Source organism: Neomonachus schauinslandi, chromosome 8 (genome assembly GCF_002201575.2).
Source record: "Neomonachus schauinslandi chromosome 8, ASM220157v2, whole genome shotgun sequence".
In the NCBI taxonomy this organism is placed as follows: Eukaryota; Metazoa; Chordata; class Mammalia; order Carnivora; family Phocidae; genus Neomonachus; species Neomonachus schauinslandi.
In genome coordinates, this window is record NC_058410.1 from 27,564,493 (window position 1) to 27,591,073 (window position 26,581).

At 40.8% G+C, this 26,581-nt stretch overlaps 1 protein-coding gene across 1 annotated transcript; it reads left to right on the forward strand.

The window, feature by feature from the left end:
* Positions 1-2,587: 2,587 nt before the first annotated feature.
* Positions 2,588-24,497, forward strand: IFNGR1 (interferon gamma receptor 1). Its single transcript, XM_044917398.1, is given in 8 exon segments — positions 2,588-2,753; positions 12,682-12,802; positions 13,936-14,099; positions 15,635-15,804; positions 17,303-17,492; positions 21,651-21,778; positions 23,485-24,024; positions 24,027-24,497. Coding segments are annotated over 8 exon segments (1,431 nt in total). The 5' UTR covers positions 2,588-2,668; the 3' UTR covers positions 24,060-24,497.
* Positions 24,498-26,581: the final 2,084 nt, after the last annotated feature.

The window sequence follows — 26,581 nt, forward strand, 5'->3', positions numbered from 1 at the left end:
ATAAATATCCTTAGTCTCCAAGTGACTAGAAAGGTGCCTCAGGACAGGTACTATCATGAATGCTGATTATGAAGTTCTGCCCACAATCCCCTTTAAGAACAGAAGATTTAGCCTCATTCCCCTCTTTGCTGTTGGGAGTACTGCTGGTAAAAACCCTTAACTATCAGCATTCTTTGGATAATGCCTCAGTTAAAGTAATGGAGAAGCCCAAATCATGTCGCCTTTCAGGGGTGGTTTGTATGCAATGACAAATCAATGTTGGGAGTTGAAGGGCCATCCACTCATATCAACTCATGATACCTCTAAAAGACTATCCCAGTTCCAAGGGGTCAGCTGAAGCCTTTGTTAGGATGACATCACAGATCAGTCTCTTGCTCTGCTCAATTCTATTTCTTCCACCTCCTTTCACAGAGGTTGATCCCAAGAGCACATAACAGCATGTCTTACGTGCTAATCACCCCTGCAGAGTCGACCTCATGGGTAACCCACCCTGTGATGGCTACTAAAAAATGTTTACTGAACTGAATTCAATTTATTTATATATTTATTTGAAGAGAGAGACAGCCAGAGAGGGAACACAAGCAGGAGGAGCAGAAGAGGGAGAAGCAGGCTTCCTGCTGAGCAGGGAGCCCGATGGAGGGCTCGATCCCAGGACCCTGGGATCATGACCTGAGCCGAAGGCAGACACTTAACGACTGAGCCACCCAGGAGCCCCTACTGAACTGAATTAAATATTATGTTCTGTCCTACTCCAGCAAAGATCAGTTCTTATTCATCCTGGCATTCTTGCAATGACCAGGCGCCTTTCATGTAGTGAGTGCTATTGTTTGAATGTTTGTGTCCCCCCAAAATTCATATGTTGAAATTCTAACTCCCAAAAGGGATGGTATTAGGAAATGTGGCCTTTGGGAAATGCTTAAGTCTTGATGGAAACCTCATGAATTGGATTAGCACCCTTGTAAAAGAGGCTCCAGAGAGCTCACTCCCTCTCCCATCATGTGAGGGCACAACTAGAAGTCTCCAACCCAGAAGACAGCCCTCACCTGATAATGCTGGCACTTTGATCTTTGACTTCAAGCCTCCAGACTTCGGGAAATGAAATTCTGTTGCTTATAAGCTACTCAGTCTGTGGTATTTTGTTAAAGCAGCCTGAACAAAGACAGTGGGCATCATAAATACCAAGGTATTCCCCAAAACTTGGTCTAGATAGAGGTAAAGCATCCCTATTCAAAGTGTGGTCTTAGAGCCAATGGCACTGGCATTCTCTGTATATTGTTACAAATGCAGAGTCTCAAGGCCCAACTGAATCAGACCAATTGAATTAGAATCTGCATTTTAACAAGATCCTCAAGTGGTTCATATGTTCATTGAAGTTTCAGAAGTACTGAGGTAAGAGATTTATTAATATAAAAAAAAGATCCTGTTAATAATTCCTTTCTAGTTTGTACAGCATCTTAACTTTTTTCTCCTTAAAATTTTGCTTAATGCTAGCGTAATCATGCATTCCTTTATACAACAAATACCAACCAAGTGTCAAAGATTTCAGGGTGATGGAGCTTACATTCCAGAAGGAGGAGAAAATAAACATCGATAGGCGCGTTATCAGAGCGTGTGGGATAAGAAAAGTGCCATGAAAAATTAGTAGGGCAGGATAAGGTAAGGTGAGAGAAGCTGGGTTGTGATTTCAAATTTCTGCAAAGCCATGATAAGAAGATACTTGAGGCAGGTGAGGTAGTTAGCCGTATACATATCTGAGCACAAGCCTGGAGTGCTCTAGGAAGGCAGAGGCCATTTGGCTGAACAGGAATGTGAGAAATGCCGAGTAATATGGTCAGGGAGGAAACAGGGCAGATCACACGATGAGAGGCTGCTTAATAAATCGCTACGTGATCCTTAATCACTGAAAAGATAACACAAATTGCTTTTCCTCCAAGGATGAAGTAGTTCTTGGCCAAGCCAGTTCTATGTAGGCTGTGGAAGTCTGAACAAACTGTTTCACCACTGAAGCTTTAGTTTCCTCAAACACAAATGCAGGATTAGAGAAGGCATTTAGGGTTCTTCCTGTTCTAAACTCTCAGGCTTCCAGACGCCTTGATGGCGAAGTCTAACAGGGTTAAAGTAAGGATCGTGGCTCGGATGCGGCCTCAGGAAAAGTTCTGCAACCCCCGAACACTGTAAAAACAGGAAGAATCGCAGAAGGTGTTGCCAAATCGAAAGAACCTAACCTTTGGATCCAAGTTCCTCATAAACCTGTGAGCCCTTGTCACGACCACAGACTTTCACGCTCTTAACGCCTCCAGGAGCCCTTGGAGCCGGCCTCTCCTGGCCTTCCCGTCCTAGTCTCGCCTCCCAGCCAACGCCCGGTTTGGCAGTCCATGTTCCCGTCTGCCCGCTCACGTCCCGGTTCCCAGCCGCTCACGTCCCAGTTCCCAGCCTCCAGCCCGGGGATCATGCCCTGACCACGCCTAACGGCTCTGTCCCCGCCTCCCCGTCCTGGCCCCGCCTCACGGCTCTGGCCCCGCCTCCCCGCCCTGGCCCCGCCACTGCGTGCACACCCGGCCTCTCCTTGGGGCGCTGGTCCGCTGGTCCGGAAGTGACGCGAGGCTCCGGCTCCAGGCTGGACGCCCGCATTCTCTCAGGGCCGCACCCTGAGTCAACCCCGGGCAGCATGGCTCTGCAACTTCTGTTCCTCCTCGTCTTGCAGGCCGGGAGCTGGGCTGAGATGAGCCCCGCGGATCTGGAGCTGTCTTCGGGTACGTCGCTCGTGGGGGGGCGGCGGCCGGCTGGGGATGGGACTGGGGAGGGAGTCGCCCGGGTCTGGAAGCACGGCCCCGCGGGGTCGCGTCCTCGTTGACCCGGGACCTAGCGCGGGGTTCCCGGAGCCCGCGGGACGTCTGCGTGGGCGGCCGCGGGGAAGGCCACTCCTGGCGTCCGCGGTCAGCGGACTTCAGTTCCCTTTCTCTCGGCTCTTCCGTTGTTGCCGAAACGACAAAACAGCCTTTCGGTCTTCCAGTTCTTTTAATTCATTTTTAACTAAGTGAGTTTCTCGGTCAGCATTTGGACAGTGTGGCCAGCGCTCGTGACTTAAATATTTTTAGGGTAAACCCAAAATCCTTAAGAGAGAAGTTGTTCTCCCCCCATTATGAGAATCCTTAAGTGGCAGGGATTGGTCATCTTACGTCTAAGTCTGGCAGCCGTGCGGCGTGCACTCGGGCGCAGATTTGTCAGGCTCTACATCTCTTAGCTTAGTTCCCCGGAGCTTGTTAGTTCCGCCTGCTCACTGAGATTTCCCCGGAAATAAATGCAGGGAATACGGTTTCCAAAGCTCGGTTGTCATGGTGATTAGGAGCCCCAATGAAATCCGTGAATCTCTTCTGCAAGAGGGTTAAACCTAAAGCATCAGAAACCCCTCAGTCTTGAGTGTCTGCTCAGTATCCACAGTTAGCAGTTGCCTGGCAGGGGTCGGGGAGGCCCCACCTTCTGCATCCTTGGCAAAATCTGGGTCCGAACCTCTATATTATGACTTCGTCTGTGTGCTCCAGTTAGGGGTGCTGCATTCATATCCACCTGTCCTTTGGCTTGCTCTTTAAGAGGCAAGCAGACAGGGCGCCTGGGTGGCTCAGTTGGTTAAGCGACTGCCTTCGGCTCAGATCATGATCCCAGGGTACTGGAATCGAGTCCCACATCGGGCTCCCGGCTCAGCGGGGAGCCTGCTTCTCCTTCTGACCCTCTCCTCTCTCATGCTGTTTCTCTCTCGCTCGCTCTCTAATAAAAAAAAAAAAAAAAGAGGCAAGCAGACAAATACTTAGTCTTTCCTTGGGACAGACATTGTTCCAGATGTTGAGAATACAAAAATGGGAGTTACTCAGTTTCTGCTTTCAAGGATTACGATTATATAGCTAACAGTTACTAAGCCCTAGGCACCGCTGTTAACTTATCACATCTCATTTTCGCAACAACCGGTATCTCCATTAATGGATGAGAAATCGAGGCACAAGGAGGTCTGCCCCGTTCGTAGAGCGGTCATTGCTACTCAGTAAGGGAGCCTGCAGTTGGGCTCCAAAGGTCAAGTTAACTGCTCTGCAGGCTGCCATTACCTAGAGCAAGTTAGTCATCTACAAGGGCAATTGCAGTACATTGTGATAAGAGCCTGGACTTTCGCATAGGCTACTGGAAAAGCAAGATAGAGGTACCTGGGTATGACCAGGGGAATCAGGAAGGACTTCACAGAGAAAGGTAATAACCCCAGAGGAGCTGGAGGTACAGAGAGACTTGTGTGAGCAGAGGGAGAGGTGTGAAACAGCATGTTGAATTAGTGGAATACTCAGGGTTTCATTGTAGAATATGTGTGTGAGGATACAAGGGGAGATAAGATAGGTAGAGAGGTAGGAACCCAGTAAATGAAGTGCCTTGTCATGTGTAACAAACAGCGAAGGACAGCAACATAACATTAGCCAATATAGGCAAATTGGGGGATTTATTGGCTTAGAGAATCCAAGCAAGAGTTAGAAAGGTAGAGATACCACCTGGGCCTCAGAAAGCTGAACCAGTCACTCAAAAGTGCAAAGACTATTTCTTATTACCGACTCTGGGTGTGGACAGCTTTTCCTACTTGGCAAGAATCATGGATGTGGACAACTTTTGGGCTTTGCATCTTGCAGCTTCCGCCATCCTAACAAAATCCCAGGAGAAGGCTCTGATTGGCACCCCTGGGTCAGGTACCAGCTTGCCGGGGAAGGACCATGTTGCAGGAGGTGGCGATAGGGGAGTTTCCAGAAGAGAACCACTCCTGAAGGAAGTATAGGTGCTAGGCCACCAAAGTAAGGATGTTCACTCTACCTTGCTCTGCTTGGTGGGTGGTCAGTGGATTTTTTGAAGAGGAGAAATGATTTTATGCAGGATCGGTTAGGCCATTTAGAAAGACCATTCATCTTACACAATAGTTTGGGGGTAGACTCGAAGGAAGGAGGCCAGTTAAGTTAACTGCTTAAGTTGGGATGAGTCAATGAAAATGGCAGTTTAAATGCAGAAGAGAGGACAGTTTGAAGAACATTTAAAAGGCAGAGTCAGCAGGAGTTAGTGACTGGGTGTGGGAAGAGGATGGCTCGGATTCCTGGTTTAGGTAGAGCATTAAACCATGTGCCATGCCCTTCTGAGTACAGACAGGGTCCTCCTAAGCCAGGTACCCCTAGCTTAATTTCCAGCAGCCTGTGCAGAAGTCCAGGCTCTTACCACAATGTACTGCAATTGGCCTTGTAGATGACTAACTTGCTCTAGGTAATGGCAGTCTGCAGAGCGGTTAAGAACTTGGACTCCGGAGCCCAGCTTCCGGCTGCCTACTGAGTAGCAGTGACCTCTGTACAAACTGGGCAGACCTCTTTGTGCCTCGATTTCTCATCCATTAATGGAGATACTGGCTGTTGTGAAAATGAGATGTGAAAAGTTAACAGCGGTGCCTAGGGCTTAGTAACTGTTAGCTACATAATCATGATCCTTGAAAGCAGAAATGTTTGTATTCCCAACACCTAGAACAATGTGGGGCCTCTTGTGATTACACAGTTTGCACATCCTTGAAGCCAGCTCTGGGAGTAGTGCCTGTCTGCTCCCATGGGAACATCTACTGTGGCCTTTTGTACTCCAGCATTTTGTAAACACAAGTGCCAGTGAACCCCCGCCGCTCCTTTTTTCAGTGCATTTTCAATACATTTGTCTAGACTTTTCAGTGTATTTCTCTAGCTTGTGTTGTGTTCCCTATGCTTTTAAAGTTAGTTTAAAGTATAAAGTCTCCTTGAGGGAACACCCTCAAGGACAACCTGCTTCTGGCCCTTGGCTGGCTTCCTCGTCTCGCTAGTGCCTGACGTCGACTAGGCCCTCGGTGTGTTAGTTCTTACAGTGCTGGCTTTCACTGTGTGCTTGATCATTCATCTTAGATGAGGGAACCTGGTGGGAACAGGGAAGCAGGCAAGAGAACATAGTCAGTCTCTGCAAAGTCCGAGTGGTTGGGAATGTATCGTGCCACAGTGATGGGCTTTTGTTAGTATTTCTTAGTGAATGGATAGGGAAAATAAACCCATGTGTGCTGTCTAATAATCGGATATTTCGCTTTTCATCCAGTTTTACCTATAAAAGCAGTATATATATATTTTTAAGTGAAGCAGTGTCTGCCTTCTTGCTGTTTGCTCTTCCACTCTGGGTATTAGTAATACTCAAGAGCACACTGTACTTTCTCACATAGACATGGGGCTCTCAAGTTGCCTTGTCCACTGATAAAGTGGAGAAAGTCTCTTTTCCGATAGCCATTTCAGTCATGTCCATTCCAAAGAAATGATTTCCTTTAATGCATTGTTCAGATTTTGAAGAGGTCATCATATAATTGTGATAGTACAATAAATCAGGCAAAACTACTTGAATTAGGTGCTTGTGAAGTCATCAGAAAATAATCATTTCCAATTCCTATTAATATATGGAGGTCATTTTCTTATTTTGTTGAACTATCACAAAAATGATGCCTAAGTAGCTTTTCTTAACTAAAACCAACAAACCTTTATAGACTGCCAAGTCTTTAAATAGCTTCTCTAAGCCTTTGTTCGTTCATCGGTAAAGATATGTATAATAATATCACCTCCCTCCTAGAATGGTTTGTGTTGGTTCGTTGGGGCATTACGTAACATTGGAGCACATTGCTTATCTTGTAGTAAATGTTTAATCTACACATTAGTGATTACCATTCAATGATGTTCATTGTTACTTATTTTAACAAATATATTTTAAAATATTAAATTGTTGTGGTTGTATATGAGAGATTGTGGTGCCTTTAAAAAAAAAAAAAACTCATCCAAATCAGTATGAGAAATTTAAAATAGATTCAGCAACTAACTTGTTCTTCTACCTTTCCCCTGTTTTTCGTAGACTGAAAAAGACTCTAGTTTTTCAGTTCCTATTTCTCAACCATTTCTCAACTTGGAGTGAATTAGTTCAAATGGGAATTAGTCTTGAGAAATGACTTCTTTCAGGGACTAGGTGGGTCTGGTCCAATTAGAATTTATTGGCATGCCAAGCAGACCCAACTAGATAAAATTGAATAAATAGGAGCACATATAAAAATCCTGCGTTTTAGGTCAGAAAGTGGCTAAGCAGATGTTTATTGGATAAGCTCTAACTTGGTGGTTTGAGTAAAAGATCTGGGGGGATTTTAGTTAATTACAAATTCAGCATAAGCCACTATTTGATATGTCCATCTCTTTAAAAAAAGAGGAAGGAAAATATTTCATTCATGTCTGTTATATTCTGGGCTCCACAACTTAAGAGAGTGAGTGATAAAATCAGAATAAATCCTGAAGACAAACAGGAAGAAGAGAAGACTGCAGACATAGTAACGGTTTTGACCCAGCTAAGGAACTACTTTATGGAAAGTAATAATTTATTATTTTATTATTTATGATAATAATTTTATTATTTGAACCCTTAGCTCTGAATCTCTTCTAAAGGTATAAGAAAATAATAGAAGTAGAAAATAGATTTTTGTATTCATCTCACAAAGTGATGGACGATTGAAAGCTGGAAAATATTGAAGTGTTTTAATGAAAAAACTTGTATGAACATTTGAAACATGTGCAAGAATTCTCAAAATGTCTTTATTCATCTTAAATCTAGAAGACGCCGCTGCTTGCTAAGAGAAAAATTTGGAAGGCATTAAGAAAATAACTATTTTATCAACACTATAAAACCATTCAGGAGGTGTAGATTGTGATCATAAAACTATTCAGAAAAAAAAATTGCAGAAGTCTTGGTTTGGTATTTCCCCCTTTTCCTCCCTGGATTTCTCATGCCATTTCTCAGTTTGCAATGAAAGAAGAAACCTTTGTAAACATACCCATGGCCCTACCTGCATCTTTCACTAGGGGAAAGGTGTTAGAGCTTTTCTCTAAGTTGTTCATTCACAAAAGGGTCTGAATGCTTTAATTTGGAGCATTTCTTTTTGAGCTGTAGTGTCAGATGGCTTAGAATGCCCTGACACAATCTGATTGCTGGCCCCTTTATCCTTAGTCCTTTCCCATAGAGAGGTGGGTAAGCAGATTGTCCGATGGTGTCTGCAGACCCCAGAGCTCTGCTCTTTGGTAGATGTACTTATCTTTTATACAGTTTTTGTAGGCGATTATGTTAAAATTGGGGAAGAACTTCTGTGGCTGTCCCTTTTGTAGTAGAGGCACAGATGCCCTTGGTGGTTATGGGATGGAGGACACGGGGCAGCCTGTACCCCGGTCATCATCCATGCAGAGGAAATCTGGAGATGTCTGTAGTTCCTTGCTTCACCAGCAGTTACAACAGAGCTGTTCTTTCTGGCTGAGGTTTGCTTCCTCACCTCACATACTGATCTTCATCAGTTTTTCTGTCCTGTTCCTTGCTCTTTTTCCATATCCTGTCTCTCCCAGTTTATCAAGAGGAAACGGTTGTAACCAGAACTCTCCTCTCCCCCCCCGCCCCCCGCATTGTAGAGTGTTATAAAAAACTGATTGTTCTTTACTGTGTTTGGTTTTGTTAAAGCCTCAGCTGTTCTAGAGACATTCTGAGAAGCAGATTTGAAAAGTGAATGTTTATTCTAGATAGCATGCACCAAATAATGGAACTCATTTTCAAAACAACATGAGTTACAGAAAACTATCTGTATCATTTTCAAGAGATGGAGAAATCTGTAAGATTATTTTATTTGATGAGATACTCTAGTAGGATCTTTCCTTAAACTCCACAGATAATCCTTTCTTGCTATTCTACACATATTTTTATTGACATAGGTAAATTTATTTTGGATGGAAGTTTTCTGTAAGCCTTAATTATTTTAATTTGAGTATAAAACAATTTAAACTTTAGGTCACAAAATTCTGAAACAGTAGAAAGCTACTCCTGTCTATTTATCATGTGAGTTTTGCAAAAAGTGACAAAGGCAGATGTGTAATAACCACATGGTTTCTCTTCTGGTAGTATTAAAACCACAGGCTACATCCTTTGGTGTATATATTCAAAGTTTCTCCTTTAATAGAATGGTAAAGTCTGTTAGTATCCATTGAAACCTCCTCCTCCCACGACCTGTCTTGATTGCTTTGAAAGCTGTGATTTAAGCCCTAGTTCTAATCTAACCAGGTCAAGCTTTAACTTAAATTATGGGAAACATCATTTGATTCACATTAAAAACTAATCTAATGTGCAAATCTACTTTGGTTTTATAACTATGATTCAGTAACCTCTTCTTAAACGTAAATGCACTTTATTTAATATTCTATATGCCTTTTCCTCAAATACAGGAATCTCAGCCCGAGTCTATACAATTAAAAAGTCATTCCTATTGGGAATAATTTTTTTTTTTTAAAGAGACTTAAAAGGCAGTGAAGAACTCCTCATTACTGGAAACTGGAAGAAGGCAGGTTCTTGTTACCAGAGGCAGTAAGTTTAACAACACTGTTGCCTTTGGTAACAGGAAGAGTAGGAAATGTGCCTGGTGAACTTCTAGACCTAGCCAGAGAGGTTGCCAAGCAGTGCTGAAGGTGCCACGTGGTTTCTTCTTGCTTCTTGTAGTTAAAATTCAAGACTAGAAAGAGTAACCAAGAGAAGGACTGTTAAACAAAAAGGAACTAGGACCAGAAGGTTTGAAAATTCTCAGCCTCTGGAGAAGCAAAAGATGCTAAAGTTAAGAGATGGCTTTTGAGAGAAGTTCGCATTCATTGTGAGTTTTCTTAGCATCAGGTTCCTCTCATCTGGTTGAAAATAATGTTTATCTGTGTGAATATTATTTTTTTTACTAAAGATTTTATTTGAGAGAGAGAGAGAGAGCACACACACGCAAGCAAGCATGAGCAGGGGATGGGGCAGGGGGCCATAGGGATTGATCCCAGGACCTTGGGATCATGACCTGAGCCGAAGGTCAGATGCTTAACTGACTGAGCCACCCAGGTGCCCCTATGTGAATGTTATTTGATATTGATGTTGACTTGAACCTGGGGGATGAGGGTGGTGCCTTGTATTTCCTCCTCACAGACTATAAGCTGTTTGAGAGTAGGTCGTTTCATGAAGTTGAGGTGCAAACATATGAAAACATATCTAAAGAAACCTAGAAAAAGAAAGCCTCAGTACACCCTGCTAAGTAAGGCCATGGGAACTCTACCAAAACCAAAAGAGAAGAACCAGGGCTAAATCTGCCAAGACCAGTGGTTTCTGGCTCACCTGCAAAGAAATTGCTTAGAGAACCAAAGATGCTAGGTACCAACAGCTGTCAGCAGTATTTCAGGAACAGTAAATAGAAAACTTGTAGGTGTCTGATCACAGGCTGCAGAAAGAGCATATTATAAGCATGTAGTGTTTGAATCTGTGAGACATCCTCCCAGTTTCATAATCTCAACCTTTGGGCCAAATTGTCACATTGCTTTGATAAGTAGTTATAGAAGTTAGACAGTTGGGCAGTATCCAAAGCTATTCATTGTGGGAAAGCTATGAAATATATTGGTTTATCAAAAAAAAAATCTGTTTTTAAGTCAGTTTTTCCTCCTAAATAATAACAAAAAATTCCTAAAGTCGTGAACATATGAAGCAGGGTTCCTCACCCTTAGTGCTCTTGGCATTTTGGACTGCCAAAATGTGGAGAACTGTCCTGTGCATTTATTACAATACTTAGCAACCTCTATTCTGGAGATGCCAGCAGCAGCCTACCACTATCACCCAGTTGTGAGAACGAAAAATGTCTCTAGACAGTGCCAAATGTCCCCTGCAAGACAAAAATCGCTTCCTATTGAAAACCACTGATACAAAGGAAAAAAGTAACCAGAAAAGGGAGGAAAAAGGCAGTAGAATTTAATTGTCCACAAGTTCATATTTTTTCCCTAAATAATTCTGAATCTGTGTTCTGCCTTAAAAAGATAATACGAGTGTTAAATAATTGTAAATTAAAGCAATGCACTAGTTTGGGTTTGAATATTGGAGTTTTTGCTTTGGGAGAAAATATAGTAGGTGTTTCCTTCAACAGTAAGCAAATACCGTATGTATGTGAAATTAACACCTCACATATCAGATTAGGAAATCTGAAATGACTAATGGTATAGCCAGGAAAGAACCCACATTTCTTAATCTCCAACCCAGGGAATATTTTTCTTATTAGAGCAGTCCAGTTTATATAATCCCAAGTAATCATCATTATCAGCTGGGGAACTTTTATTTTTTTACTTTTATATTTTTTAAAATATTTATTTGAGAGAGAGAGAGAGCACTAGGGACAAGTGCAAAGGGAGAAAGAGAATCTCAAGCAGACTCCCCGCTGAGCACAGAGTGTAGAGCCAGATGTGGGGCTCGATCCCAGGACCCTGAGATCGTGACCTGAGCCTAAATCAAGAGCCGGATGCCTAACCAACTGAGCCACCCAGGTGCCCTGTGCTGGGGAACTTAAAAAAAAAAAAAAAAAAAAAACCACAGCTTTTGGCTCTCTCAGAGTTTTTGAGGCTGATGATATGTTTGGAAGTCACTGTACCTGACCGCATTGCCATTCATTCATTTATTTTCATTGTAATTGTAAATTACGTTTAATGGTTTTCAGATAGGTAGGATTGAATAATCTTGAAGTTGGGGTCATATCGCCAACTCTGTATCTTCATGTTCATTCATAAACAAGGGAAGGAAGGGATGGAAAGAAGGAGGGAGAGAGAGAGAAAAGGAGAAATGGAGATGTATGTGTGTGAGTGTTTCCCAAGGGGTGGTGGACAGCAGCCTTTGCCCCTAAGCAGCGGAGTAAATGGCCGCTTTTAATAACTAGTTATAAGATGTTGAAGTGACTTCTGCCCATTCTCTCGTGTGATTCACAGCTCAGTAGACGTTTTCTTTCTTTTTTTTTTAAAGATTTTATTTATTTACTTATTTGACAGAGAGAGACACAGTGAGAGAAGGAACACAAGCAGGGGGAGTGGGAGAGGGAGAAGCAGACTTCCAGCAGAGCAGGGAGCCCGATGCAGTGCTCGATCCCTGGACCCTGGGATCATGACCTGAGCCAAAGGCAGACGCTTAACAACTGAGCCACCCAGGCACCCTCAGTAGATGGTTTCTGAAATGGTTTAAAAGAGCAAAGGCAAGAATATTGAGTGTGTTTTGTAAAAAGCCCTGCACACTCCAGAGAGCAAAATGTTAATGAAACTGACAAGGTGGTCGGCTTAGGCTTCTATTCCTATGTTACAGAAAAGGTGCTGAGGTGTGTGATGATACCAGGCAGAGGGCTTCCAGCCTATAGGGTATTTTAGAATGAAATTGACCATCGCTGGGGGGTAGCCAGTTCTCCACTAGCCTTTGAAGGCGATCTGTGGTATCAAATACAGGAAATTCTAGTGATTAAATGAATTGAGCATGATTATTACAACAGGCAGCGAATTTATTTATAAATACCCCGAAAACATAATAGGGATTGATTGCCTCTACTATATTTGTATTTCTCTCATACTACAATGTTGTTTCAGGAATTTAAAATGGGTCAGAACACTATACATTTTCCAATAAAATTAATTTTTATAAATCTCAATTTAAGTAATTATGTTATTTGTCCTGGTGAATTCTACTTCAAAATACCTATTTGGCTAACTAGGCTCCTTATAAAGTTTTCTAATATTAATATGAGTTTCTTACAATTGTCCATTTTACTTTTTGAATCTCTTACAGTGCCGATACCAACCAATATTAAATTTGAGGCCTATAACTTTAATACTGTCCTATTTTGGGACTACCCAACCATGCCACAGACCCCTGTTTTTACTGTACAGGTAAAGAACTATGGGTAAGTGTTACTCTCTCATCTTTTTTATTCTGTTTTTGTCTAGGTCTCTGTACTTTCCATAACTTTGTGTTTTTTCCCATCATCTTTCTTTCCCATGTGGCAGAACTTCTTAAACTGCTTGTAGACTTCCAGAAGTGCTAAGGATGCAAATTATTTATCTTCAGAGTACTTCCTGCCTCTTAGTTCTTCTTCCCGTCAAAATTGAAGTAGAGGAGTCTAACTTTCAAGACCTTTTAAAAGATTTATTTATTTGAGAGAGAGGGAGTGAGCGTGTGTGCATGCTATTGGGGGGCAGGGAGGGGGAGAGAGAGAGAGAGATTCCTCCAGCAGACTCCCCACTGAGCAGGGAGCTCAACATGGGACTCAGTCCCAGGACCCTGAGATCATGACCTGCCCCCAAATCAAGAGTCAGACACTGAACCGACTGAGCCACCCAGGCACACCAGGAATTAGAGATTTTTGAAAGGCATGACAAATAAAACTTACAGTTCTGTATTAAAAGTAATGATGTCGGAGCGCCTGGATGGCTCAGTTGGTTGGGCATCCAACTCTTGATTTCAGCTCAGGTCGTGGTCTCGGGGTCCTGGCATCCAGCCCCACGTTGGGCTCTACTCCCAGCATGGAGTTTGCTTGTCCTTCTTCCACTGTTCCTACACTCACACACTCTCTCTTTCTCTCTCTCTCTCATAACTAAATAAAATCTTAAAAAAAAATAATGATGTCCTCTTACTTTCCATAGTGAATGTATTGTTGAATAGAAAGATAAAAATTTCAAAAAAAATTTTTGACAAATGTCAGGAGTCTTTGTAATGCGTTAGATTCTGCAGTCAAGTAATGATTATTTATGTTAATAGAATCTAGAGTTATTTAAAGATCAGATTTTTAAAAATCATATGTGGAATGTACTTTGTTCAGGTGTTGTATTTTGAATTGAGCCTCTTTATTGTAAAGGAATTTATAGTACTTCTAACCAGAGTTAGGACTTCCTACTTTGTCTGGCTTCTCCATCCTATTCTTGTTCAGCTCTTTCTACCAGCTCCATGCTGTAAATGAAAAGCAAAGCAGAGACAGAGATGATTCAAGTTTATATATTAACAGTAAAAGTTACCGTTGTGCTTCTTTATTCCTCTTTGTTTTAGGGAAGCAATATGGATTGATGCCTGCAATACCTCTCATCATTATTGTAATATCTTTTCTGTAATTAATGATCCATCACTTTCTCTGTGGGCCAGAATTAAAGCTAGGCTTGGACAAAAAGAATCAGCCTATGTAGAGTCAAAAGAATTTATTTTATGTAAACAAGGTGAGTAGAACTTTTAAATTTGAAATGTTAAGTTTGAAAATACTTACCCATGTCTTCTGTACGTATTTGCTTTTATTAGCACTTGCTAAGAGTTATCACAATGCCAAAGGCATTTCTTCCTCTTTCCCCAAGCCCCACAAAATAGGGCTAAGAGGTACCCATCACTTTGCCACTTCTAGACCATTACAATTCCACTCCCTGCAAGCACGGATCAGTGCTGCCCAGGTGGACTCTGTGGTGGCCTTCTCCCCGCTCTCCTCGCAGCACTCCCTGCTAAGTTACACTCACTGAGGACAGCTCTCCCTCTTCCACCCTGTGCCTCGTCCCCAAGGCCTCTGGGAATTTTATATACCAACTTAATACATTAACTAATTTTAGATTTCTAGAATCTCCTCAACCCCAGTGATTTTTTTAGCCCTTTCTCCTGCCAGCAGCGCATTCTTGCGGTATACCTGATCTTAGTTATCACCTCAAGCTCCAAAATCTTCATTGCCAATTCCCCTTCTCTGACTGAAATCCTACCCTGTAGCTCTCACACCCTCACTCGTGGGTAAAGAAGCAATTAGTCACTTGACTCCTCCCTCGTGTTCAAGGCCTTGTGCCTTGCCCTCCACCTTCACTTCCTTCCTTGTTCAGCCTCCATGCTTGGTTTCATCCACCACGGCCTTGCTTCTGCTTCTGCTTCTGCTTTTCAGATTGTGCCTACTTACAGGCCCTTCCTCTACTTGCCTTGAAATAATTTTATGTCCCAGAGTCCATGCCCGTCATCTGTTAACTATACCAGCTGTATATCAGATTTTTCCCATACAGATTTATCAAGGGCATACTGTGTGCTAGAAAGTATACCAGGCCCTGAGGATAAATTAGCAAATAAACATAGACCTGACTGGCACATAGTAAGTGTGCAATAAATACGTGAAGAATAGGTAAATGGCTCACCAACAAAGTCTCAAGCATCGGTGACACATAATAAATATTTGTTGAATGAATGTCTAGTTTTGATTTGCACCATAAAAATTCAATGTATTTGGCAAACTTTCCTCAGAGCCTTCCTTCATGCCAGACATCCATTGGTATTGGCGATACAGAGAGTTTCAGTGAGTGTTCAAAAGTAACTAAAATGCCTTTTCTGAAACACTTTTTAGAGAATAGGTTTTCTTTCTAATCTGCAGACCCACAGAAAAAGGAAGAATTCCTTAAGAGAGCTTCTGTTATGTCAACGTTTTTTAACAGGATTCGTGACCCAACTGTTTACCTTTAGCACGAGAAGTGCACTGAAGCTGTTAAAGAGGAGTTTAGATTAGATAAAAATACTTCCTGCTTGAGATTAATTTAATATTTCTTTATTAAGGACATTAAGGACAAAGATCTAGACGATACTTTGTGGAATGGTTTAAACACGGTTCTGCTTTAGAACAACCGAGCGAGTACGTTGATGGATTGATTTTGGAAGTTTTCTGGAACGTGCTATAAATTTCCAGGGGCAGTATTAATTCTGCTTCTTTTGGGTCCTTTCCCCCCTTCCCCCCTCCCAGGGAACATCGGACCACCTGCAGTGGGTATCAGAAAGATGGAAAACCAAATCATCATTGACATATTTCACCCTTTAACTAATATAAGTGGAAGAGAGCCAGTACCCATCTATGATGAAAATAATTGTCACATATTCATGTACACGGTGGATTTGAGAATAAATGGAAGTAAGGTCGGTGTTTCTATTTCCTTTGTTCTGTTTTTCTGTTGCTAGCATAAGTTTTCTCTATATGTAGTGTAATGAAAATACAATGCTTATGAACACTCAGGCAGGACTTATGGATCATAGATTTTGCCTATAAATAAATGTTGTTGAGGGGAGTTGGGATTGGAGTTAATCACTAATGCTGGGCAGGTGAATACATTTAAGTTTTGTCTTGGCCTCATTTAACCCCATGGCCCTATTTTAGGATTTTAAACCTGTTTATTCCTATTTCTCCACTGGTAAGACAAAGATCATTTTAATCTTTTCTTCCTCATGGGTAGTGATGTAAAATAATAGGAAGCTATAATTGGAATCCTTGTTTTTGAAAGAGAAAGTTAGCGGTTCTGCTGTGGGGATGTACTTACATTCTGGCACTGGTGTGCAGACCACACTTGGATTGGAATGATTCTAGTCCATCCATTCTCCACAGTGCCACCATTGCTTTATTTAATAGTATTTGTCAGGCGCGTGCTCTGTGTGTTCCTGGCACCAGCAGGTAGCAGTGAACAGTACAGACCCTGCTCCAGTGCTTCGTGGATGGAGCAAAACAGGGCAGGGAGGGGGCATGGGCAGCGGGGTTGGGGGCAGTAGTGATCTTCAGTAGGGTGGTCAGAGCAGGGAAGGTGTTACTGGACCAGGTCTGGAGGAGGGCAGGAGGTGACCTTCATGGATCTGGATGGGGAGGGTGTTTCAGACAGAGAATCTGGCAGAAGCACACTGGGCAGGGTGCAGGTGCAGATGAGGTCAGAGGTCACGGGGGGCCACATCTCTTGGGGCACAGGAGAGATTTGACGTTACTCTCATGAAGGTGTTACGTCTCTGGAACGATTTTAGCAGGAAGAGTAGCATCTGACTTAGATTTTAAAACATCACTCTGGATGCTTAGTGGAGTCGTCCTTCTGAAGTGCACATCTAACCTTCTTCCTTCACTCCTTAAAATCCCTTCACAAATCCCTATGAGCTACAAAATAATATCTAAATCCCCTTTCACGGCGTGGCCTCCCAGGCCTTCGTGATTTTGGCCGCTTGTGTCCTTTCCAGCTTCCTGTCTCCCTGTTCTTTCCAACCTAAGTTTTATTTGTGCAGTGGTGAACTGCTTTTAGTTCGTTCCCTGAAGGTGCCGTGCTATTTCCCAGAACACCCTCTCCATCTTCTCCACTTGGGCAACTTTCTGCTCATTCTTCAGTATTCAGCTGGCATTTCATCTCCACTTTGAGTTCTCTTCTCACACCATCCACTGTTGGCACCTCTGTGGTTCGATCATTCCTGGTTCCGTATAATAGTCCCTTCGCAGGACTCGTGGCTCACATTTCTTTCTGCTCTGGGGGACGTTGCAGGAGGTCTGGCACCACTGTCCTACCTTCGTGTGTCCAGGGGCTCTGTGGCACAGACGACACATGTCCTTTGGCTGGCTGGACGGATGCTAAAATGCATTTTCAATGTTGTTGTTGTTTTCCCCATACAGACCACGTATAAAATGAAAGTAGAGAATGAAAATGATTGCAATGAGACTCAGTGCCACCTCGTTATCCCGGTGTCCTCCCTGAATTCTGACTACTGTATTTCAGCAGAAGGGGAATCAAAAGATTGGTCTGTTAAAACTGAGATGTCCAAAGAACTTTGTATTACCACTTCTGATGATAACCGCATGGAAGGCAAGTTTCTGCTGTTTTTTCCTAAATACAGGGAGAGATAACTGAAATAGGGTAATTGAAAAGAGGCAGTTTCAGTAAATCCCTGTTCTTTTAAAAATATTAAGTGGTTCCATTTCTCAGAGAAGTCCAAAGGTAAAAATAAGCTCATTTCTCAGGTATTAAGAGATCTAAAACAACCGATTTGGAAAGCTGTGTGATGACCTTTGAACCCAGGGAAGAAAGAAAACATAATACCTAAAACGCTATGCCTAAATGTCTGCATTTCAGGATTACACGTAGTGATATAAAGCAGTTTATTATTTCCTTATAGTAAGATGTTATGTATCCATTAGAGTGTTCTCTATGGGGATGGTAAGTTTAAAAATTGAGTAGCAGAAATATTCATTGGCATGTGTGACATGAACTGGACAAACACTGAAAATTAGTATCCAAAATAAATGTTGATAGGTTATGGGTTATTTTTATAACACTTAAAAATAATTTTGTTTCATTTTCTTTTCTTTGTGTGTGTAGCGGGGGATACATATGATAGAACTTTAGAACTGATATTCTCAAGTGGCAGGTACCTTAACAAAAATTTGGCCTGTTCTCTGCACTTACAAAATTTAAATGTTCATTATAGATAATTTATAAAATATAAAAAGCCAGAAGAAATCAAAATTATCTGTAGTTCTGTCATCCAAATACTTAGTTACAGTTTGGGGTTTTTTTCTCATCCCATTCTCTTTTTCTATATAGCCACAATCGTATTGTATAGTACATAAAATTTTATGTACTGCTTTAAGTATGTATTATAAATATTTTTCCATTTTAATTCATATACTTTATTAATATTATTTTTTAATCTCTGTAGAGTGTTTCATCATGTAGAATTTGTATTCTGTTTAATGTTTCCCAATTTGGGACTTCCAGATTATTTATGACTTTCTCTATGATAACATGCTTTGATAACTGTGTATATATATCTTTTCCAATTATGAGGCTGTTTTTAGAATATATTTTTTATTTATTTTAAAGATTTATTTATTTTAGAGAGAAGAGAGCACAAGTGGGAGGGGCAGAGGGAGAGAGAATCTCAAGCCGACTCCACACTGAGCATGGAGCCTGAAGTGAGGCTCTGTCTCACAACCCTGAGATCACAACCTGAGCTAAAACCATGAGTCGGACACTTAGCCAACTGGACCACCCAGGCGCCCCCCAAAATTTTATGATACAAATATCTCCCTTTTTTGTTTTGTTGTTGTTGTTGTTTTTAAAGATTTTATTTGTTTGTTTGTCAGAGAGAGAGCACAAGCAGGGGGGGAGCGGCAGGCAGAGGGGGAAGCAGGCTCCCCTGCTGAGCAGGGAGCCCGATGCGGGACTCCATCCCAGGGCCCTGGGATCATGACCTGATCCATAGGTAGAGGCCTAACCGACTGAGCCACCCAGGCATCCCTACAAATATCCTCTTGAAGAACGGGAATCTAGGCTGAAGAATTAGACCAAAATGTCTGAAACTTAATAACTTTTAGGCTATTATAACGAGGGTTTCAAGTAGTATGTGACTTAAAATAATGCAGTGCATTATTATGCCATTTTATGCCATTATTATGCCAATATCCCATTATGCCAACTTGCATTGTGTTATTTTGAAAAAATAAAATCCTAATTAATACACAAAATTTGAAATAATGCAAATGCCTCAGATTTATTTTTTTTTTTTAAGTCTGAATTATAAATTGGGCAGGTACTGTGGCCACATGGTGGCAGCACTGTGGCCCAGAAGCAGTATTCCCTGCCCACCTGTGCCCTGTTCCAAACACAGTGCTGTTGCGGACATGGCTGCTCTGAACGTTGGGGTACATATGGCCCTTCTTTTCACTACATCTGTGTCTTTAGGGTAAATACCCAGGAGTGCAATTGCTGGGTCATAAGGTAGCTCTATTTTTAATTTTTTGAGGAACCTCCACACTGTTTTCCAAAGTGGCTGTACCAACTTGCATTCCCACCAACAGTGTCAAAGGGTTCCCCTTTCTCCACAACCTCTCCAACATTTGTTGTTTCTTGCCCTGTCCATTTTGGCCATTCTAACTGGTGTAAGGTGGTATCTCAGTGTGCTTTTGATTTGAATTTCCCTGATGGCTAATGATGATGAACATTTTTTCATGTGTCTGTTAGCCATTTGTATGTCTTCTTCAGAGAAGTGTCTTTTCATATCTTCTGCCCACTTTTTGACTTGATTATTTGTTTTTTGGGGGTTGAGTTTGAGAAGTTCTTTATAGATCTTGGATACCAGCCCTTTATCTGTAGTGTCATTTGCAAATATCTTCTCCCATTCTGTGGGTTGCCGCTTTGTTTTGTTGACTGTTTCCTTGGCTGTGCAGAAGCTTTTTATCTTGATGAAGTCCCAAAAGTTCAGTTTTGCTTTTGTTTCACTAGCTTTTGGAGATGTATCTTGAAAGAAGTTGCTGTGACTGATGTCAAAGAGGTTACTACCTATGTTCCCCTCTAGGATTTTGATGGATTCCTGTCTCACATTGAGGTCTTTCATCCACTTTGAGTTAATCTTTGTGAATGGTGTTAGAGAATGGTCGAGTTTCATTCTTCTGCATGTGGCTGTCCAATTTTCCCAGCACCATTTATTGAAGAGGCTGTCTTTTTTCCTGCTTTGTCAAAGATTATTTGACCGTAGATTTGAGGGTCCATATCTTGGGACTGGAGGAGATTATGCTAAGTGAAATAAGTCAAGCAGAGAAAGTCAATTATCATATGGTTTCACTTATTTGTGGAACATAAGGAATAGAATGGAGGACATTAGGAGAAGGAAGGGAAAAATGAAGGGGGGGAAATCAGAGGGGGAGACAAACCATGAGAGACTATGGACTCTGAGAAACAAACTGAGGGTTTTAGAGGGGAGGGGGTGGGGGGATGGGTTAGCCCGGTGATGGGTATTAAGGAGGGCACGTACTGCATGGAGCACTGGGTGTTATATGGAAACAATGGATCGTGGATCACTGCATCAAAAACCAGTGATGTATGGTGACTAACATAACGTAATAAGATTTAAAAAAATAAAAATAAACAGTGCTGGCCTCAGGGAGTGATTTTATCTTTGCTGTTGTAATAACTTCATTTTTTCCATATCCTGTAATAGGTGTTATACACGTGTTCATTTAGTCGTCATTTCCAGAGTGACTATTCCAAAAAAGTAACTTTGGAATAGAAATTAAAGGTAATAAAATGCCAGTAAAGAGGCCAAACAACACCATGATACATAGAGTAGTGTTAATTTAGAAGAGAGGACTGTGAAAATAGAATACTGAAGGTTGTGCTTTGAAAATAAAAAGCAGCATTAGAGCGAAATACACAATAGTGATTATAAATGTATGTGCTCTGAAACAGATCTTTCTTATTTTAAGTTATAATGTCTGGTTTGCATTTAAGGGCACCTAATTCCTGTGCAGCTTTCCTGTCTGTGCGTGCTGTGTGTCTGTCTGTATATCTTCACAAGTATTTGCAATCTTCAAATAAATGTAAAATGGAACAAAATTCTGAGGAGTGGGATTAAACTATTTTTTTTTTTAAAGATTTTATTTATTCATTTGAGAGAGAATGAGATAGAGAGAGCATGAGAGGGGGGAGGGTCAGAGGGAGAAGCAGACCCCCTGCTGAGCAGGGAGCCCGATGCGGGACTCGATCCTGGGACTCCAGGATCATGACCTGAGCCGAAGGCAGTCGCTTAACCAACTGAGCCACCCAGGCGCCCTGATTAAACTATTTTAAGAGTTATAGTCATTGTCAGAATTTATTTCTGAAGGGGTGGATTTTTTAAAATTTTCTTTTGCCTTTTTAACGGAGAGAAAAGTGCAACCCTGGAAGCACCCTATGTTGGGGGTTTTAAGGAAATTGTTATGAAAGTCTGTTTTAGCCACTCTGTATCACGGAGGGATAGGTGCAGAAGGTAGAGAATGGCAGAGCTGGGAAGAGCCCTTTTAGTGTCTAGGACAGGTGTACCTAAGCTCTTTTCATCTTGCCCGACTTCTCCAGCAAGTGTTCTTCGCAACCCTGATCATACTAATTACCCAGTGAGCAAATCTATTAAAGACTTCATACTATTTCATGGATATAGCAGTATTTCCATCTTAATTCTAACTTGCAATTTTTCCCTTTTTTTTTTAGATTCTATTTGGATTCCAATTGTTGCTGTTCTCCTACTTTTTCTAGTACTTATCCTGGTATTTGTCTGTTGTTACACTAAGAAGATGAATCCGTGTAAGAGGGAGAGCATCATGTTACCCAAGTCCTTGGTAACATATTTAAATATTTTTCTTTAATTATATACACTAAAGTATTTATTTGGACCTTTTTGATAATTTTCTTAAATTTTTTTTTAAGTAGAATGATGTTCAGCAGCATGTCACCTATCATAAATCACTCAATCTACCACACATCCAAAACCACATAATTTTTACTACACATTGTGTACTTTTTTATGCACGGAACAAGAGCATAATTGGATAAGTCTGTTAAGGAGCTTAAAGTTTAGGGAGAAGAAAAGTATTGAGTGGGTGTACAGTGTTGAAACATAGAGGTTTACATCCATGCCAATGAGGACTTTGTCCACCTTTGGGGGATGGGGCTTCGTGTGGCCTTTCCAGAGGCAGTGATGTTTGAGCGTCTAGAGGGCAGACAGGAGTTTATCCAGGTACTAAGGGACAGTATGTGCTAAAGCCCAGCATCAAGAAAGCATGGCTTTTGAAAATCCTAAAATACAGAAACACCATTATGGTTGGAGCGTAGAAGGAAAGATGGCCACAAGTGAGACCAGAAATTTGGCATTTTTTAAAAAAGATTTATTTATTTATTTGAGAGAGGGAGAGAGAGAGAGACAGCATAAGCAGGGGGAGGAGCAGAGGGAGAGGGAGAGAAATCCTCAAGCAGATTCCCCGCTGAGCACGGAACCTGATGCTGGGCTCGATCCCAGGACCCCACGATCATGACCTGAGCCAAAATCAAGAGTCGGATGCTTAACTGACTGAGTCACGCAGGCGCCCCAGCAGTTTGACCTTTTAATGTCAACATTCAAAAGCCTTTGTATGATGAAAAGAACATATACAGCTAACAGGATGGTAATTGTTTGAATGAAATAGGTTAGGAATAATATCTATAACGTGCAAAGGACACATTTCAATTTGTTTTGAAAACACTACCTTTGGTGAAGTGAATAAAAACTATCAGTAGTAGATAATTCATGTATGAATTCATAGTATTTGTCCTTACTAATTAAGGATAAGTAAGCAAGCACAAAGCAGCCTTGCAGTATGCAACTTTATACCTGCTAGAGAAGGAAAAATAAACCTGAATATCCAGTAGTACCAGTAGTAGTAAAACTGGTGTATACTGGTAAAAGTAATACAGCCCTGGTGGGAAGGGAAGCATTTAATGGGTATAGAGTGTAGTAGTGCTGTAAATAAAGCCACAGCCTGTGACTTAGTAATTTTACTTTTAAGAATTTATTCTTTAAAAAAAAATCTTCATAAGTAAAAAGATACTCACTTCAACATGTTCTATATATAGTAAAAATTTGAAAGACTTCAAAATGCACTGTTAGAGAAATTACTTTAATCATCAGTATAAAGAAATTATATGAGGCAGTGAAAATTCTAATAAAAATTATAATTATGAAGGCGAATGGTGAAAATATTATATAAGTAGGTATACTCCCATTACAAATGTAACGTGCATACATGTGGAGGTAATGGAGAAAAAGCAACACATACTAATTAGATGGGGGATGACTTTTTAAAAATCCTAAAAACACTTGCACTTAATATAGTATATTTTCATTAAAAAGCAAGAAGAGGCAACCACCAGGTGCTATTATATTGTTACCATAAATCTGCCATTTAGTGGTATATTTCATTGTCCATTACCCTTGGACCATGTCTTCTTAAGGATGTGCACTTAAGTTTAATAATTTATTATTTTTAATCATTGGTTTCTCTTCCCTTAGCTGTCTGTGGTAAAAAATGCCTCTTCAGAGACAAAATCTGAATCAAAATGTATATCACCCATCACCTACCAACCGATTGCCCCAGAAAATGAGAAGATGGTCTGGGAAGAGCAGTTGTCTCCAGCAACACTTGGTACGCCCACTGAAGACAACCTAGGAAAAATGGAACACCGAGAAGACGTTTCCAGTGAAATAGAAGTGGTGACCACTGAAGAAAATACTTCTGACGTGGCTCCTGGTAGTCCTCTGACCCCAGGAATGAGAGAGAATTCTGTCCATCCAAATAGTAACCAGTCTGAACCCTGTGTCGTCACCTTAAACTCCTTTCACTCCAGAAATGGTTCTGATAGTGGCGTTGTGGAATCTGACAGCTTCTTATCTGACTCAGAATTTCCCCCAAATAATAAAACCGAAATAAAGACCGAAGGACAGGAGTGCGTGGTGCTGAGAAACACTACCACCTCCTTTGGTTACGACAAGCCGCATGTGTTAGTGGATCTGCTTGTGGACGAAAGTGCTAAGGAATCCTTGATTGGTTATCTAGACTGACGGCAGATTCCAAAGAGTTTTCCTAAGGGCAACGAAGACGTGCCAACTTTGAAGGATCGGCTTTTCCCAAACAGGTTTTCCGCTTTGATTTCACGAAAGGATCATTCTTTCAGAAATTGTGTCTTTGTCGATATTAACCAAGTAAGAGTATCTAGGTTTACATAAATTGCCAAGAGGCTCTTTGGCACTGTGAAATTTGGTCTGAAAACTGCAAAGGCTTTTGAAATTTTCCATCTAGGTGGGCTGTTAGTTAACAGTGAAAACTCTTTTAAGAACCCTGCTTCTTATGATAGTAGGTGAGATACCCCAGGGTCCTTTCTAATCACTTCCAAGACCTAGAATAGACTTTTTTTCTTTTCTGTGTCTCAGCTTGGTATTTGTTTTTGGAACTCTACGAGATATATATATATATATATATGTACATATATATATATTTTTTTTTAATAGAGCATGAGAGCATGAGTGGGGGAATGAGGGGCAGAGGGAGAGCGAGAGAGAATCTTAAGCAGGCTCCACACCCAGCACAGAATTTGATGCGGGGCTTGATTTCATGATCCTGAAGTCATAACCTGAGCCAAAATCAAGAGCCAGATGCTTAACTGACTGAGCCATCCAGGTGCCCCTATGTATATAGTATTTTTTTTTATATATAGTATTTTTAAATGATCACTTTCAGAAGAAATCCTGAAAGCTTTCCAAAATTGAATTTAAAATCTAATTCAAATCAATAGACTTAATAAGGAATATGTAAATAGAAACATGTAGATATTTTTCATGGAACATTTCATTTAGAGACTTGTAAATAAAGTATATTTAAAATTCATTTTTGTACTCATTTATTCAAGCACTCAGGCCGTTAACCTAGTATTTTTTATGCATTTGCCTGTTTCCATGCATTGAGACTATAGAATTATTTTCTAATTATTCATATCTAATCTTTAAAACAGTCCTAAAAACAATGTAATCTTTAAAAATGGTCCTTTTATGTCTGTATTTTAATATTCAGCACTCAGTGTACAGAACACTGTTCCAAGCTGTTTGGGGAGGGGGAAAAAGAGCAGAGTTTCTGTAGAGCTTGAGGATTGAGGGGTCCTCTAGCATAAAGACAGTGGTCAAAGCCAGTAGAGTAGGTGGGAGCCCTGAGAAGCATGTGGTGTGAAGAGAGAGTCCCCAAAGAGAGGCAAGCCAAGAGTTAATTTCTATATTACACAAGGAATTCTTGGGAATTACTAAGAGGATAGTAATTTTAAGATTCAAATGAATTAATTGACCAAAGAATTTTTTTAAAAATACAACTTCTATGAGTAAGTTAACCAGGGAGAAACATTTCCCTTCACTTAAAAGTACAGATTAAAATGAGATGCTATTTTATTCTATTAGTGGGGGAAAAAATGTAGTAGTAAATACTAGTGAGATTTGGTGAAACTAGTATGCTCACTTATTTGGGGAACAATGTCTTCATGGCTTTTTTAACTAATATATGAGTATATATATTCCATAAAAAAAATCTTTTCAGAATTTAATCTACTGTATGAAAATTATAAAAAATAAGACAAAAGCATACAAGTTAGAAAAGGAAAAACCAAAAATATGAAAATAGTTGAAATAGACAAGTTACTCCTCTCCAAAAGGATTGTGCTAATAATAGATACTCCAGCCACATGTGAATAGAGTACCTGGTTTTTGTGCCCTAGCTAATTAGGATAGCAGTCGTTTCAATTTCCACCAGTTGTATGGGTAAGCCATTTTAATACTTCTGTTTGCATTTCTTTAAAAATTAGTGAAGTTGAGCATGTTTTATATATTAGGTATTTATATTTAAGTGCCTAATCTTGTCCTTTGTGCATTTCTTTGGGAGCTGTTTATTTATTTATTTATTTTTGACTGTATCCTTTGTCTGCCATGAATTACACATTTATTTTATAATTTCTTACCTCTTACCCTGCAGATGTTTAAAATGTTATTTTTTGTTTGTTTTTTAATGTTTATAAAGTCAAATTTATTCATCTTTTCCTTCCATTTTAAAGAAACTCCCTAGAAGATGCAAACTTCTATCCACATTTTCTTGTGTTATTTGGGGGTCATTGTTTATTTCATTTCTACATTTAATTCTTTTATCCCTCTAGATTTTTTCTTTTTGTATAAGCAGTAAGGTAGGGATCCAGCTTTATTATTATTTTGGTTTCTAGAGCTGCCATAATAAATTACCACGAACTTGAGTGGCTTAAGACGATGGAAGTGTACACCCTCACCATTCAGAGGCAGGGCTAGATTATATTGGAAAGCTCTAGAGGGATCCTTCCTTGCCTATTCCTAGCCTCTGGTGGTAACTGGCAACCCTCAGCTTTCCTTGAATTTTAGCTGTGTCATTCCAGCCGCTGCCTCTTGTCACATGGCATTCTGTCCTGTGTGTCTCTGTGTCCAGATCTTTGTCTCTATAAAGACACTAGTCATTGGATTGGAGCCCACTCTAGTTCAGTATGACTTCATCTTAATTTGATTGGATCTGCAAAGAAGCTATTTCCAAATAAGATCACATTCATAGGCA